General features: G+C 41.0%; 2 protein-coding genes across 7 annotated transcripts in view; both read left to right on the forward strand.

Annotated features, from left to right (window-relative positions):
- Window positions 1–169: 169 nt before the first annotated feature.
- Window positions 170–9665, forward strand: TTF1 (transcription termination factor 1). Of its 3 annotated transcripts, none has more exons than XM_074923997.1 (12): window positions 170–218; window positions 1100–1200; window positions 1352–2214; window positions 3020–3270; window positions 3650–3835; window positions 5335–5413; window positions 5678–5808; window positions 6285–6513; window positions 6825–6914; window positions 7136–7201; window positions 7923–8008; window positions 8457–9665. In XM_074923997.1, the coding sequence occupies exons 3-12, from the start codon at window positions 1352–1354 to the stop codon at window positions 8615–8617; spliced, it is 2142 nt and encodes a 713-aa protein (XP_074780098.1). In that variant the 5' UTR covers window positions 170–218; window positions 1100–1200; the 3' UTR covers window positions 8618–9665. The 3 variants fall into 3 exon arrangements, with proteins under 3 accessions (XP_074780098.1, XP_074780100.1, XP_074780099.1); XM_074923999.1 differs by lacking the exon at window positions 170–218 and adding an exon at window positions 350–455; XM_074923998.1 differs by lacking the exon at window positions 170–218 and adding an exon at window positions 595–775.
- Window positions 9666–12368: 2703 nt separating this feature from the next.
- SETX (senataxin) overlaps window positions 12369–16013 on the forward strand; it is a 30474-nt gene continuing 26829 nt past the window's right edge. Inside the window, exons 1-4 of one of the 4 annotated variants that reach the window (XM_074923371.1) lie at window positions 12369–12651; window positions 12863–12952; window positions 13059–13295; window positions 14602–14782. In XM_074923371.1, coding sequence (XP_074779472.1) covers window positions 14603–14782 — 180 coding nt within the window. In that variant the 5' untranslated portion in view covers window positions 12369–12651; window positions 12863–12952; window positions 13059–13295; window position 14602. Of the gene's footprint in view, window positions 12652–12717; window positions 12953–13058; window positions 13296–14601; window positions 14783–16013 lie in introns of those variants that run through there. The other 3 variants (XM_074923368.1, XM_074923370.1, XM_074923369.1) reach the window with 3 other exon arrangements.

Genomic DNA, 16013 nt, shown 5'->3' on the forward strand with positions numbered 1-16013 from the left:
CTGCAGCTCCCACCCGTGAGCGTGGGGGGTGGCGGTGCCCCGTCTCCTGGCAACCGCCGTTCCACGCTGTGGGTCCGTCGCTTTGGTGGGTCCGGCTGGAGCCGCTTCCGCCGGGACGAGGGGAGGGGGAACGGAGAGTCCGGTACCAGGTGTGCGGGGGGGAGTGTTGCGGGGGGGAGTGTTACGGGCGGACGCCGGTGGACCCGCGTGGCTCTGAGGTGCGGCCAGAGGCGCCGGGCGCGACCGTTATTCCCCGCGGGAGCGGCGGGACGCGCTGTCCCGGCCGGGGAGGGGGAGAGGCTGGCGGGGAGGGCGTCAGGGTCCCTGAGGGCGCTGCGGTTTCCCCGCCCCGGCCCACCCCGCTGCCTCCGAGAGGCCTGGAGTTGTTCCGGGTGTTTCGTTCCCCCTCGGTACCCCCGGAAGGAGGCGGAGGGTAACGGCGGACGGGCTGGCCGGTGCGTGGGTCGTGCTCCGCGCAGGGGGGGGTAACGCGGCGTCTTGTCCAGCCTGGGCGTGCCCGCGGCCTGGCTTTGTTGTAGGAGCTGTGGGGTGGGGCGGGGATCGGTGTTTGTCCCCAGAGCTGTGGGGCTCGGCGTTTGTCCCCAGAGCTGTGGGGCTCGGCGTTTGTCCCCAGAGCTGTGGGGCTCGGCGTTTGTCCCCAGAGGTTTCAGGGCAGCCGCTTCCCGGCAGCGGTGATGTCTGGTGCCGGTGGGCCCTGGAAACTGTTGGAGATAATTCAGAGTCCTGTGCTTCAGAGATGACGGAGTGTTGCTTTGTAAGTGCTTTGTACGTGCTGGCCTTAAGAAATGTGCTAAAAAATACTTCTTGCCTGCTCTGTGTAACTCCGTAGTTTTCAGGAATAGATTTATTCTGGCTACAGAGTCCATGGGAGCAGGTGGGCTAGGCTTGGGCCTGCTGAAGTATAGGCAAAGCCAGTCAGAAGCTTCTAATTAGAGAACTTGGTTTTAGTGCTGATTAGTTTAATATTTATTACTTTCAGCTTGTTGCTGTTTCAGTGCTGAAAGTAGTCTGTAATTGCTTAGTTATTAAAAAACAACTTAAAGCCCATAGTTGTGAAAGTGTATCTTTGTTGTTACAGGAAGACAATTTTAAGGCTGAATAGAGCTGTGATGCACATCTGTTTAATGAAGAAAGCACTGCTTTTTCATAGTCACTTTACAAAATTAGCTGGATTGAAAAGTAAGTAACTTTATTGTATGCTCCTGAGAGAATATTGAGTAGTTCTATAGTATCTTAATGTTTTGGGTGGGTTTTGTTTGTACTGTGTAATAGTGTGTAACAGTACATAAATTATAGCACTTGAGTAAAACTCGTATCTTTATTATTTAAGATGAGAAAAAATATGACAGAAGAAGCAAATGCAGATGATTTTCAGGTTCAGAATTTTCTCAAGAAGAAGAGAAAAAACCACAAACAGTACAAGGAGAGACATGAGAATGATGAAAGACTCAGCTGTGCTTCTCCAGTGCTGTTTGAAGAACACACAGCACAGAGTGATGAAGGCTGTAAAAAGAAGAAAAAAACAAAAAACAAGAGAGCGAAGCAACAGTATTCATTAGATAATTCTTCTGTAGGACTGCAACGTGAAATTCGTAATGAAACTGTAGAGTATGCTTCCCGAAAGAAAAAAAGAAAGCAGAAGTATAGTGATAGTACGGATGAGCAAAGCGATGTAACTTATGTCACAGTAAATCATCATAGCACTGATTGTCAGGAGCTCAATGCTGATTACGTTTATTTAAAAAAATCTGTTAAGAAGAAAAGAAAAGAAAAATTGCCTGAGGAGGATGAGGTATGTGAGCTGCCTCCCCCCGAAACGCATGATAAAGATGACAATAAAAGATCAAAAAAGAAGAGGAAGAAAAGACGCAGTAGTACCCAAGATATTCAGGAAGAGACAGATGTAACCCTTGACCAGTCGCTGTTGTCATCTCCAGAGCAGAACAGGCCAGGGGAAGACACGGTTCGGCCGTTACCTACAGCAGAGCGTGGTGTAGCCACACCCCAGCAGTGGCATAAACATGGTGACTGTGGTGCTGCTCCTGCCAGGAGAAAAGATTCTATGAAGGTACCTGCTAATTCTTCTAAGCTGGCTAAAGCAGCTGGTAAATCTCAAAAAAGTCCAGTTCCTGCTGGAAAGATAAAAAGCTGTGCTTTTGTCATGGAAGAAAGCTCTTCGGAATCTGATGTACCGTAAGTTTGCGTTTTGTCTGTGGTTTTCTCTTCCCCCCGCCCCTGCCTGCCATACCCCAAATATGTTTCTACGTTATCTGGGTCCCAGATGTTTCTTTAGTCTGTTTAGTATGTATTTTTAAAAACAACATACTGTCAAGGTTTTTGAAGATGTTATAGAGACCTACTTTAAGAGCTTAAAGAGTTTAATGATCTTGTGAAGATACAGTGAAAGTTTGTAAGAATACACCAACGCTGCCTTCAACGTAGAATATTTTCTCCTATTTAAAAACTGTAGGTATGGAAATAGCTTATGTGCAAGCAATTCATATCTAGTAAAAAAAAGCGGGGAAAAAGGGATTTCATTTGTTAAATTCGGTATTTATAGCGAACATATATGTTTTTACTAAGCAGCTAGTAAGCTCAACTAAAGATTTTTAATGTTCTGTGCAAACAAATGTTCATGTAAGTAGCTCTTGGTGCTTTTACAGTGTCTAGAACCTATAGTAAGAGCACTAGTAAGAGATAGATGGAAAAGTTCTGTGCTGCCAGTGGTAGCAAGAGACGCTATTTCTTCTGTATGTCCATGTGTGAGAGCTTTGTGGGAAAGGTGCAGATTGTTAAAATCTCAGCAGGCTTTTTGAACGTTGTAAGTATAGGAATTTGATAATAAATGACATCTGTGTTAAAAGGTTGGAAATTCAAGGAAGTGAATGTGTTCTTTAATTAACATTGATTCTTTTAATGTAGAGATAGTAACAAAATCTCTGTTTTGGAGCTCTGGTGTATTTTATTTTATGCTTTTTTTTTTTTTTTTAAACATCAGGACATCAGAACCATTGACATCAAATAGAAAGGAGGACAAGAATAGTTCCTTTACCAAAATAGCAGCCTCCGATGAGCTTACTCTGGATGGTGAAGAGTGCCTGGACTATAGCACGTGTTCAGTTGTGGATTTGGATACTGCAAAACAAGAATTGGAAGAGTTTATTCCTCATGTGAGGAATATATCGGACAGTTCAATCAAGAAGATGGCAGGAAGAGACCTAATGAGGTTTAAAGAGTTTAAAAAACAAGGTGAGCTCTCTAAAATATTATTGCAGCGAGGAAGGACTGTGCAGCTGTGTGAATGCTTGACAGAGGGAAAATATTCTGTATCACATCTGTCATGTCCATGAAGTTGGGTTCACTTCATCCCAATGGACATATTTTCTGTTTCTCTGCTTCATAACATCTACTTCCTCATTGTCAAATTACAGTCCAAACCATATGCATACATTACCTGCTCCCAGCTCTTGTTTTGTCTCTTCCAGTTTTCCTTTTCACCTTTTGAATTTGTTGATCTTTTGTTACACATTTGGTAAAACCTGAAATGTAATGTACAAGAGATGGTACTAGAGGTTTGATTTTTATTTTTATTTTTTTAATTTAAAATAAAGTTTTCTGTGTGTTTTAGGTATTGCTGTCAAGTTTGGCAGGTTTTCCCAGAAGGAAAATAATCAAATCCGAAAAAATGTTGAAGAGTTTTTATTGATGACTGGAATAGACAGTGCTGAAAAAGTCCTGTTTACTTCAAGGTATCCAGAAGATAAAGAAGCTATCAATCGCCTAAAGGCAGAACATCTTTTTTGTGAAAAACTTTGTAAGTATTTAAGTTTCTCCTCAAATAGCTGAATGTTACATTCCACAACCCAGTGATATGACGATGTATTTTTAAAAATTTTTATTGAAAAACACTAATGTTGCTAGATTTGGCAAAAAAAAAGAGCATGCTGCTGAGATTATGTAGTTGATAATCTGTACAGTATACTGTTCTTACCTTGGGTGTGAAGAGTTTAGAGATTAAAATATCATCATGACTAGGACCACTTACAGACTTTCAAACTTGTATTTGGGCTTTATGGCTTAAGGTGCATTATTTGCTAGGCATATGCTAAGCATAGTGACTTAATAATGGGAGGTGGGATTCAGTCCTATCTGAAATTGTCAACTGTTCTTAGAGCACATGAATAGGTGGTATATTTAGGACTGAGTGATGGCAGAAACTGCAAGAATGTAGGTTGTTAGCCTAAGTAGGTAGTTTTTCAAGACTTGAGGAAAACAAAATTCTTATGGCTAAGATTCTGTTTGCAGGAGGAACTTCTCTTCCTCTTTACTCATTTTGTTGGGCTCTTCTTGGCTGGAAGGCATTCACACTTTGTATGGTAGACATTGCTCGTTTTGTAACACCTCTGATGAAGCCACTCAGTGCACCTTCTCGGAGTGAATGACAACCTGTAATGGATTTGGATACTAGCATTTATTTAAGGATCAATGAGGCTACAGATTTGTTCCTCCTTGGTTATTTCACACACAGAACGATTCTCTCTGCATCGTCACATTTACCTGATGTTGACTTCCCTTCCCATCTGGGAGATTGCTCCTCACCTGGGAAAACTGGGCAGAAGGTCATGTTGGTGTTAGGGGAGTTGCTTGCAGTCACCTCTCCTGGGCATCGCTGACCAAGATTATTATGTGTTCCCAGGTATTGGTCTCTGCAGATCTTCCCCCACTTCAAAAATCTTCCCTTTAGAATCTTTCCTTTAGCCATGATCTTCACTTTTCTTTCTTTTTTCCCTCAATGTCCCCAGTCCCTGCTTTTCCCAATCAAAATAGTCTAGATGCAGACGCACAATGTCTCATCAGCCTCCTGACTGGCGGCTGTCTCGTGCCTCTCTATTAATGGGAGTATTCAGTATGTTAAATTTTAATTGCATCTGGATCAAATGTGCAGACAGTCTGTACAATTTGTAGCTAGTGAGTTTGTGCTTGAGAGTTCAAAAATTCAGTTTTCAATATTCACCCGCACATGTGCAGGCACACACACAATTATTTACCAGCTGTCAGTATTCACAGTCTCACCATGGTTGTAACAACTATATCTTTGAAACTCCTCAGGAGAATCTGTTCAGGCTATTTCCTGTGCAGTTACTGAAGTGGTGTAGAGTACGTTCTCCTGAACTGACAGAATCTATCATTAACAGCACAGTCATGAAAATGTATGTTGTTGGATTTTGGTTTTGTTTTGTTTTGGCTTTTTTTTTTAAAGTGGCCTCACCAGTGTGAGAAATCTTTTTTAAAAAAGAATCATTTACCTTCTAGCTGAGGGTATACCACGACCCTGGAGGCTGATATATTATCGAGCAAGGAAGATGTTTGACCCAAATAATTATAAAGGGAGGTAAGCGAGTCATTTGAGAATTTCCGAATGCTAATATCAGTCTCTGATGTTTATTAGTACATTAAAAATGGATATAAATTAAGGTCATCTCTCCCATTTGTGCCAGTTACTGTGACTTAATTGACAGTTCATTTTTCTGAGTAGTCCTTATCAGTTCCTCTGTTCTAATGAGTGACATTGAAACGCCTGTAAAGATTACAGCTCTTTTAAGATATTGGAATGGTTTGAATTTACAGCTGAAGCTGTGCCCATTTTCTCAACTAGGTATACTAAGGAAGAAAAAGAAAAATTAAAGAAGTATCATGCTATGCATGGCAATGATTGGAAGAAGATTTCTGAGATGATGTCCCGTTCTAACCTCTCAGTAGCCATGAAATACTCTGAAATCAAGTCGGGTATGTAATTTTAAGAAAGACAATTCATTCTGTGTATTGCAGTTTGAGAAGTTACTTTAACTGCATGTTGTATGTGCCCTGATTTTTTTAAAATTAATTTGTGGTGGTTTTTTTTTCCAGACCACTGATTGCATTTTCAGGGGATAAGGGATAAGAACAGTCTCTGATAGAAAAGAAAGTGGAAAAAATACAACTCTCTGTTTAATGGAACTGCCATCTAAATAGGTGCTTTCAGGGGGAGTGTGGCAGGAATTTGACAACCAGGTTTTAGAAGATAGAAACTAGGGATCAGTGCTATTTTTCAGTGATTGGGCTGAACTCCTTTCTCAAATCTGGTAGGCAGAAGAGTTTCTAGGAAGTGTGTTAAGAAGCTTGTCTTGAAAATAAGAATAATGCAAAGTGAAGCATTTGCTCTTTTGCCTTTTTTCCTAATCATTTATGATAAACTATGCTTCAACCTTATTTTTCAATTTTAGCTATCAACTATGGACCTTGGTCAAAGGAAGAGACCCAGAAGTTAATGCATGCAGTGGAAGAGGTGATTAGGAAAAGAACAGAAATGGAAGATGCAAATTCTCTTTTATCATCATCAAAGTCAAAACGAGATCTGTCAATTGACCGTGAGAAGCTGTACCAGAAATTACCATGGACTGAGATTGAAGCTAAAGTGGGAACTCGCTATTGGAGACAATGTAAACAGAAATGGTAAGGTTTTATATTAAACTGAAATAGCAAAATGTGTTCTGGGGAGTATTTAACTATTTGGCAAAACTGTTTGTACCATGATGGTAGTTTGGTAAGATAGGTAACAAATAGCTTGTAGACTACAGGAGAGGCATTGCAAATGGGTTTCAGACAAATAAATATCTCTTTGCTAGCTGTGGTAAGTTTTCTTGCAGCGATAGTGAAGCCTGATTCCTGCTTCTCTGTAGCAGCAGTATCATCTTGAAGACTCTTCCTTTTGATGCTTGGAATATCTTGAAATGATAGAAACCTTTTTTTGTGTGTTTTCAAAGGACTACAATTTTAACAAACAAGATGACCAAAGGGCAGCAGTTATATAGGGGGACCAAAGGATTACAGGCCAAGATCAATCTTATTAAAAGGTATAGTTCAGAGGTACTGGAATGTTTTTGTATCTCTTACTGTTCTGAGTTGTGTTTATAAAAGCTTGCAGGGTGGTAACATGCCTGCGGTTTCATACCGGTTTCACAACCACTCTTTCTTTGGATAAAATGTCCTGTGACTTCTGACTGGGGGAGCTGTGAGCATTATTGAATTATTTCTTGAATTCTGCCTACAAACTGCTTTTGTATTGTATTCATAGGTTGTATGAAATGAAAGTGGAGGATGCAAATGATGTAAACTGGGAAGAACTCAGTAATACGATTGGGTAAAGCTTTTTTCCTCTTTTTATGGATACGAAGGATAGTTGAAGCAGTCAGTGTTAAAAATTCCACAAAGGAATCAAAGCTCTTAGACCTCTACAACTATAGAAAATATAATTTAGTTTGGTAATGTACAGGTGTATATCCTTGCATAGTACTGAGCAGTAAACCATGCCTATAAACTTTGAAACTTTTGTTTAACCACTTGAGGCAATACTGACTGTATTCCCAGTGCGTTCTGTGTACTAGAACTGCGACTGCGTTACGTAGTCTGTGCTAAACTCTCTGAGAAAAGACTTTCCTGGGTGTTAAATCAACACATAGGAAGAAGAGATAATTAGAGGAAAGTGTAATACAATCTAATAGTCTTCTTCCATACAAAGTAAGTGTTGAGTATGAAATTACCAATACTGTGAATGCTATACTTTCTCTACAGTGCTGTTTTGTTTTTTTTTTTTTTTCCTCCACGTGCTTTCAGTTTCATTTCCTGTTTCTTTTCACTCAACATATAATACGTATGTATGATGGCATGGTTTAGGTTCTTACCTTCAAGGTGAATTGCTGTCTTGAAAAACTGTTTTACTTAGGGTTTGAAATCCATCCTTTCTACCTAAAGCTAAGATATTGTTTGACTGGCATCACTTTCATGAATGGATAACTCAGTAACAACTAAATGTTTGTAATAGTTCCTAGCACCACTAAATCTTTGAACTCTTCTCTTTTCAGAGATGTCCCTAGAGCCTATGTTCAAGCAAAATTTTATAAGCTAAAAGTCTCCTGTGTCCCTCTTTGGCAAAAAAAGAGTTTTTCTGGTCAGTATCCCAGCTGTTTGTATATACTCCTTAAGGTTTTTGCTTGAATCTAAGAGAATATGTATTCTAGTTCAAGTCTTTGTGGTAGCTTTCCCCTAAGTAAACTAGCTAAAAATCTCAGGCTTTACACTTATTTTACTAAATGCTTTTTTTAAAAAATAAGAGTTTACTTTTAATGTCACCTTCATGCAGTGCTTATGAACCTCTTCTTTTTAATACTTTAGCTTTAAAAGTGTTATGACTGCTCTTCTAGTTTATCTTTGCATGTATGTATGTGTGTATCTACCCTGCAGCTGCTGTGATTATTACAGAACAGGGAGATTTTTTTCATTTAACACTGACAAAATAATTTTTGTCTGTGAGATCCTGTTTCCTCTAGGCATCCAGTTCTCCTACAGACCTGATTAAGACTGCTTTTTTTCTCTCTTTTTTTTTTTTTCTTCCAAAGAAATTATTGATTATCTTTTCAAAAAGAAACTTCCAGAACTTGAAGAAAACTTAGAAAAAAGGAAGGGGAAACAACTTAGTTCTGACAATTCAACAGCCAGTCAACAGAAGAAGGCTTTCCAGCTCAGTGACATTTTTGACTGCAGTGAAGAGAGTGATTAATTGACTGCCCTAAATGGAATTCCTGGTCTGTGTATTGAACTGCAAAATGGATCTGGTTGATGGTGGGTGCAGATCAACAACTGCAGGTGCACAGGCTATCTAATAATGGGAAAAGTATAAAGATACGCATGTCTGATTTTCTTGTTTCGTATTAAAGACTGAGGTAAATACAGCTTTTGTGCCACTTTTTATTACCTTAATTTAGCTCTGGTTTTAGAATTCTTCATTTAAGCATCCAAGTTGCTCTCTGAATGTCTTAAAGCCAGTATTTTTTCCACTGCTTTGTTTTCTCTGGAGCTGAAAGCTGCTGTTTACCCTTTGTACATGAACTTGGTTTTCAGAACTTTAATGAGTTTTAAACCACTTAAATAAACTATATTCGTGGAATTGGGAAAATTTGCTTTTAAATCTCTAATAAATCTTTAGACATCTGTGATGATGGAAAGAGCACAGCTTTGAGTCTTTGGGGTTTTTTTTAACAGGTGTCTTGTTCTTAAAAGTAACTGGTTTTTTATTTTTGATGTAGACTTATGCTTTTATCAGCCTTTCTAGAGAAAACAGATTTTTGTCCATTAGTATTAATGAATTGCAATGTCATTTCATGCTAACCAAAACAATGCATTTAAAATGTTTTTTTAAAATACTTGGAATACAGAGACAAAATAGACAATGTGTATATATATATATACATACATACATATATATATATTTTTGTTTTGCCAAGGAGAATTTATATGTTTCGGTAAGAAAATTGAGAGTTAAGATGGAGGTTGTACTCATGTCTTTGGTATTTTTAACTCTCAGCCTAGAATGATTAATTATAGATTGACCGATTGAATGTAAAAAAATAAATAAATGTGTGTAAAGTATTTGTATGGCTTGTTTCTATTTCCCATATGCTGTAATAGAAAGTAATGAAAGACTTGGTTTCTGACATACTACTTTTTGATGGTCATTTTGATAAGTGAGAATTTCCTCCTTTAATTTTAAAAATTGTTACAAAAATGTGGAACTTTCAAGGGCTTGAAATAAAGGCCTTGTTGTTGGAGGTTCTTCTGGACTGTGACTTATAGGGAAGAATGCTAAATGAGAACTTCCCATATTTAACTGTGTCTGGCTTTTAATCTCTCTGAAGACAGAAAACAGCGTGACTTTTGTGAGTCAGGCAGGACCCCATGAGATCAGCTACCAGTACAAGGGTAAGTTTTCCAGGCAAGAGATGAAATGGGATGGGGAGGAAGGAAAAATGTACCAGCTGCCTTGCACTTAGGCATTTGACTTGCTTCTGTTGCCTTACATGATTGAAGGTTAAAAACTTGAATTTTTGAATCTAAGCCATTTGTGGTTTTCAGGTTTTATTTCCTGGAAGATGGAGATCCTCTGAATTTTCTGCAGGCTAGAGCACAAACGGTAGTGTGGTTGTAGAGTTTGTAGAGTAGATCTCTCAGAAATAAACTGTCTTCAGAAGGAGATTTATTTTATCTTTTGCTTTAAAGGGAAACACAGATAGGGGAAACGTACCTCACTCAAAAAGGGAGCAGCAATATGTTTTACTGAGATAAGATAATAATTTGACAGAGTTCAGTAAATTCAGTGGAGTTTAACAACATTTAACAGTGGTTTACCAAGGTTCAGTAAGTTTGATGGCAATGTTCACCTTACTAATTACTTTATGGAAAAACATGCAAAGGAAAATGAGTTAGAATCGAGTTAGAATGATTCACACAGAGACTGGAGATGCAAAGGGTAAGGAAGACTCTCTGTCGAGTCACAAGGTTCAGAGTGGACCCCCTTGCTTTCTAATCTCCTGACGGATCCTAGATGCAGCTAGGTCCAATCTGAGACTAAGACTTGGACAACGGTTATGTCTAATGGAATTATCTATACAAAGTTTATAGTAATTGATATTGAATAGCTACATGGATTAGTAATGTTTCATTAGTATTAATTCAGCATGCTGTCAGTCACTTCCCAAGGATTTGTCGTAAGAGATCTCTCTGCCTTGGGCAAGAAAGGATCTCTTAGTCTCAGGTAAGGAATATCAGACCTTGAGAGGTGTCCCTGCTCAGGGAGAGTCACCTGGAATGAGTCCAGGGAGAGCTCAAATTGGGCCCGTCCTGATGGCAATATTTATAGAGTGAAGCAGTTGTCTGCTAGTCAGTACTATAGACAAGATGGATGTCTTCATTTTAGCTTCAGTATCTTGTTCCATACTTTGGTTGTCTTGCATTTTGGGGTTTTGAAAACACCTTTTGAAATATTTTTCTGAGGCATCTTTGCTACCTTGTACATGAGCTGGGAGCTCTCCAGCTCGTAGTTCACCCCAGGGCGGGAGGCCTGTTGCTCCTTTAAAATGCAATTTCTCTGACAAAAATATATAAGCAAGCCAGGGTGGGAACTGTAAACTTGGAGCTATGACACAGACCTGACCTCTGCCACACATGAAAAAAAGGAGAGACTGTGTCCCTCCTTGCCGCAGCTCTGGGAATGGAGTAAGGAAATGGCTCCTTACCTGCATCTCGTTGGGTAATGTGATGTTTGTAATCTGCACAGGAGCAAATAATTGGAGGAGGAGGAGGGATCATTTCACATTTGCTGACTAACGGCACTTAAGAGGGCATAAGAAAGCAGCTTTTCCTTTTTCTGTCATTTTATGAAGGCACATGGGAGCACAGGTGGGGGAGGCAAGTGTTTCATGTGGGCGTTTGAATATTATTGAAAACAGAGCAAGCTCCAGGGAGAGGTTTAAAAAAAACCAAACAGGCTGCACGGAATGGTGACGGAAATAACATTGACAAAGCTTTGTGTATCAGGCTGCATTATAAATAAGAGCATGACAGATCCTTCACGTCTAAAAAGCATTCTGAGTCCCCTAAAAACTTCGGTGATTTAAGCAGATATGTCGCTTCAAGCATTTTCCTGGTGCGTTAATGGCCTGAATGGTGTTATAGAAAAAAATTCTTGGCTGTGTGCCGTTATCAAAGACTGAGACAGCCAGGTTACAAGAGTTGTGTTTGCAGCAGAGAAGCACTTCAAAGTTGAGGAGTGTTACGGTGGCAGCAGCTGAAGATCAAACAGGGACTTGCCTTTTTCACCCCCCTCTCCTGTAAAGTCTTAAACAAGGAGTTGAAGACAGGCAAATAATCTCTGTTTGATTCCTCAGAGCTCTTCAGGCTGGGGGAGAGCATCACCCCTGGGACCTGGAGGGTCACTAGATGCTGAGGTGGGGACACAAGCCTCGAGCGAGGTGGCTTCGTTCCCCGAGTGCCCGGGCCAAGCCTAAGCCGTGACGGCCGTTCTCCCACCTCTTTGGGGTGTGCGGGAAGGGGGATGTGGAGGCTGTGAGGCAGCTTCCCCCCAGGGGTGACTACTTCAGGCCTCTGAGGAACGCCCTGCGCTTGGCTTGATCATGGATTTGGATTATTTTAGGACTGCCATCATTCTATCCTTGAGGCAGTGCCCTTGCCTTTGCCCCCTGGGGCTCCGACATCGCTTGTCTTTACGTTTGAGCGCAGCTCCCCTTCCCCCCGGCCCGTTCCTCAGTTTCCCGCCGCCGTCGCCCCCTGCTCGCCCCGTGTTACTGGCCCTTTAAGGCACCGAAGGGGCGGGGCTGGCGGCGGGCGGCCCCGCCCCCGGGAGCAGGCTGGGGCCCACTTCCGCCCGCGGACCGGAAGTGCGGGGGGCGCCGCCGCCCCGGGGGGGTGGGGGGGGGCGGGAGGCTCGTGGCGGAGCGGCCCGGGCGGCGGCGGGAGGTGAGGGGAGAGGGGAGGGGCGGGAGGCGGCTTCGCCCCTGCCGTGAGCGGCGGAGGAGGCCGCGCTCCTCTCGGCTTCCCTTTTGTCTCAGTCCCGCTCCCTCCCTCCGCCTCAGGGGAGGCGCTGCCCCGCCGGGCCGCGTTGGGCCGGGCCTGCTGTGGCGGGAAGGCAGCGGCGCGCTCCCCGCCTCGGGCGGCCTCCTGGGGCGGTGGGACCGGGCAGGGCTGCGGGGCAGGCGGTGCTCGGACCGGGTGCTCCTGGGGCTCGTGGGGGAGCGGTTGGTAAGTGCTCGGGGAGCTCCGCGGGCGGGGAAACGAGGGAGTGGCTGCGGCGGCTTGAACGGGGAAAGAGAAACTTCACCCCGTCTCCGCTGGGGTGTTTCTGTGAGCAGGTGCCGCTGCTCATCAGTGGGCAGCTGTTAAAGCGTTGCAGGTAAAGGGTTCTGTATCCGTGCACGCTTGTTTAAGCGATTTCCTTGCTTAATGTGCGTAGACAACACCTTTTGTTAGAAGAAGGTGGGATATACACCGTATTGCTGTATTTGAATGACAGAAGGGATTCAGTTGCAGTCATACCGCTTCAGTAAGTGCGTGCTTAATACGAAGTCTTTTAATCTAAATACCAAAACAATTTTTAGTCGATAACGTGTGAACTGAACCGATTTCTGATGATTGCTGTTTTACTCTAGATCCTCGAAATATAATCAAGGCTCCAGACACCGTCAAGACTCGGTGACCAGGGGATGGATTACTGAAGATAATACAGTAGTGTGCTGTACTCGAGGGCATGTACGGCTGAAAGTGTAGGACCCCTTCCCTGGAGGCAGGCCACCGCTCTTCTCTTTCCCACCATGTGACCCAGCACACCTGCACAGCAAATAGTTTCCCGTTCTAAAGGTCGATACCACAATTGTTTTTTTCCCTCAGTACGTATGTATGAGAAAATGTATGGTTTTGCTTTACCTAGATTTCTCCTTTGCATTCCTTGTTATGCTAAATATCAGAAGCAATTTCAGTCTTTTTTTTTTTTTTACCTAGTTAACTTCAAGTGTTCATGCTTTCCCAGTATTCTGTTGACTTTTTCAGACTAGCAGGATTTGAGATGACTGTATTGCTGCTTAGTGAAGAAGTTTTATTTTTAGAGGAAGCAATCTGTGGTGAGAATTTTATGATGCTTCCCAACTATAGTAATGAAGACAGGAAAGTTTTGCATAAATATCCTTTGCTTTTAGCAACAGGGAGTTGTTGACCTATAAATTTTAGCAAGAGATTAAGCAAAAAACCTAATTAAATTTTGTTCTCAATTAGACCTAGATTCTGCAGCTACAGTTGTCTGCAGAACAGGGTTCTTCACCTAGTTAGTTAACTAGCCAGTTAACACACAGAGTTATTTGTGTTTGTTACAGTTCTGCACAGGAAAGGGTGCTAGGCATCAGACTTACAAACACACACCATATTTATTTGATTCTGAACACACAAACCCACACCTCTGTGTAACTATTGGTTAGTTTTATTCCTCGCTTTCATTTAAAGTCACAGTATCTACCTATTGATGTACACAAGCTCAAAGGGTGAGGGGCTCTGTGAAGAGGTGGGTAACTTTAAGTTATAGAGGTGTGGTTTTTATATTATAATGAGTTAAATTCACCTAAAGGACACAAAACCAGCTACTTCCCACAGCATGTTTTCAGATTACCTTTGCTGATAAATCTCAACTATACAATAGAACTAAGCAACCATAGATTTGTTTATAGCAATAGTGATCCTGGTTACAAAAAAACCCCTTAGATTCTCAGCTGCAGATTCTATGAGAAACATTTCCTTTTTGTCTTTTGCTAAGTTTTTGCTCTTTTATCCTTTTACAACAATACCAGTAAAACAATGTAATGAACTTAAGCATTATAGTTCTGGAAACTCTGTTAAGTGTGGATGAGGTGTTTTTTTTTTTTGGCATGTAAAGTGAATTTTCACGTTTCGTATATAACTTTACTTTTGTTTGCCATTCAGCAAGCATTTTTCTGTAATGTTCATTTAATCCTTTAATTTGTATTTCTTCATTTAATTACATGCACCTATACAGCATAAGAACATAAGCATGTAGGCTGCTAATGAGTTACATAAATCCTGATTCTCCTCATGTTTGAAAATTAGGTACTATTGTGGCTGAAAGGGAACATTTTGCTGTTTTCAGTCTTTGGACTTCTGTTAATTCCTTCTTCTTTCTATCCAAAGAATGAGCACATGTCGATGGTGCACACTTAGTGGTTCTGACACCACTGAGTTCCTGAAGAGCTATGCTTTTAAACGGTTGTCCCCGGAAGATCTTGAAGGATCCAGTGATGATCTCTGTTACTGCTTGGAGTGTGTGGTTGAATACCACAAAGCAAAGGAAAAATTGCCAAGGTTGCATGAGGTAATTAAGAAATGTGGCTCCTGTCCATTACTGAGGGGGAGGACTCAGAACTGAAGGAGAACTTCAGAAGAGACTTCTGTGGTCCAGCCTCAGTGTAGGGGAGAGTTTTGTGCAGGGGTTGTGTTTTATTGGTTTTTGGGAATAGGGTTTTAACTGTCTGCTTTTTTGATACTGAGTTGCAAAGAGCTGGTTGTAAACCAAAATGGATCTTGTTTTGCATATATTCAAATTACTGAGAACTAAAACAGTAGTGGGAAGTTGCTGACTATACATTATAGCTTGAACTTTTTTCATGCTGTGTTGGTTTGATGTCTGAAAGAAAGAACACCTGCCAAACAAATTAACAGCTTTCTTTCTTTAATGTATTTTCTTCCTTCCGCTGGCTTCTGTTCAGCTTTGGGTTTGTTCCTCTTCTTGTTTGTTTTAATTTCTCTTCTGTAGTTTTTTACTGTGCTGGAATTTCAGAGATCTGATCTTGCAAGCCTGTGAGACTGTGTAATTAAAAACAATCCAAAAAGTTTTAAAACTTTTGTAACTCTCCCTCACTAGTATCCAATTTTGTATTTTGAAAAGCTTTTTTCCCCTTACGTGCATGTGTATGTAAAATGAATGTTTGTAGCTAATTGATCATAATACAGATGTCAAAAATCTAGCTGATTTAGCTAGATTTCTCCAGAGGGCAATCCCACCTGAGCACAGATTGGAAATGAGTGGCGGGACTGCTGAAAGTTCCTTTCTGTGCCTATTAAATGTAGGAAATAACCTTGGTTTCTAGTTGAGATTCGGAGCACTTTAGATGAGTAATGCTAAGTGAGCTGAATCCCCTACAAATATTCAGCAAGTCAGTCAGTCTGTTTTCATTATTTACATTCACTCCCTTCCACTAATACATTGCAAAATAGGTGAGAAGGCAAGATTTAAAAATTGCTTTTCCCATCTTTGTAAATATGATTGTTTTCTGTAACATGCACTTCTTTATATTGGCCAGTGGAACAAAGTTTTGTGACTAAATTATGGCCTGAAATAATTACTGAAATAGTTTATGAATATTTAACAGAATTATAAAAATGCTTTAGGTTTGAATGCCACTCTTTTAAACATGGCTTTATAAGCTTAAATTTGAAGTGAGAGTTTTGTCATTTTCACAATCTGAATTCCATGTCACAACTTTGTTTCACACCGTGTTTGGAAAGAAACTTTTCAAAATTAAGTTTTGAAAGTCTAGTTAAGG

The sequence above is a fragment of the Athene noctua genome, chromosome 20 (genome assembly GCF_965140245.1).
Source record: "Athene noctua chromosome 20, bAthNoc1.hap1.1, whole genome shotgun sequence".
NCBI lineage: Eukaryota > Metazoa > Chordata > Aves > Strigiformes > Strigidae > Athene > Athene noctua.

Excerpts from the sequence above, each read along its gene's own strand:
- TTF1 (XM_074923997.1), top strand. The coding sequence starts at position 1,352 with ATGAGAAAAAATATGACAGAAGAAGCAAATGCAGATGATTTTCAGGTT. Across the intron at positions 2,215-3,019 it reads TCTTCGGAATCTGATGTACC|GACATCAGAACCATTGACAT; the intron begins GTAAGTTTGCGT and ends TTTAAACATCAG. Across the intron at positions 5,809-6,284 it reads ATACTCTGAAATCAAGTCGG|CTATCAACTATGGACCTTGG; the intron begins GTATGTAATTTT and ends TTTCAATTTTAG.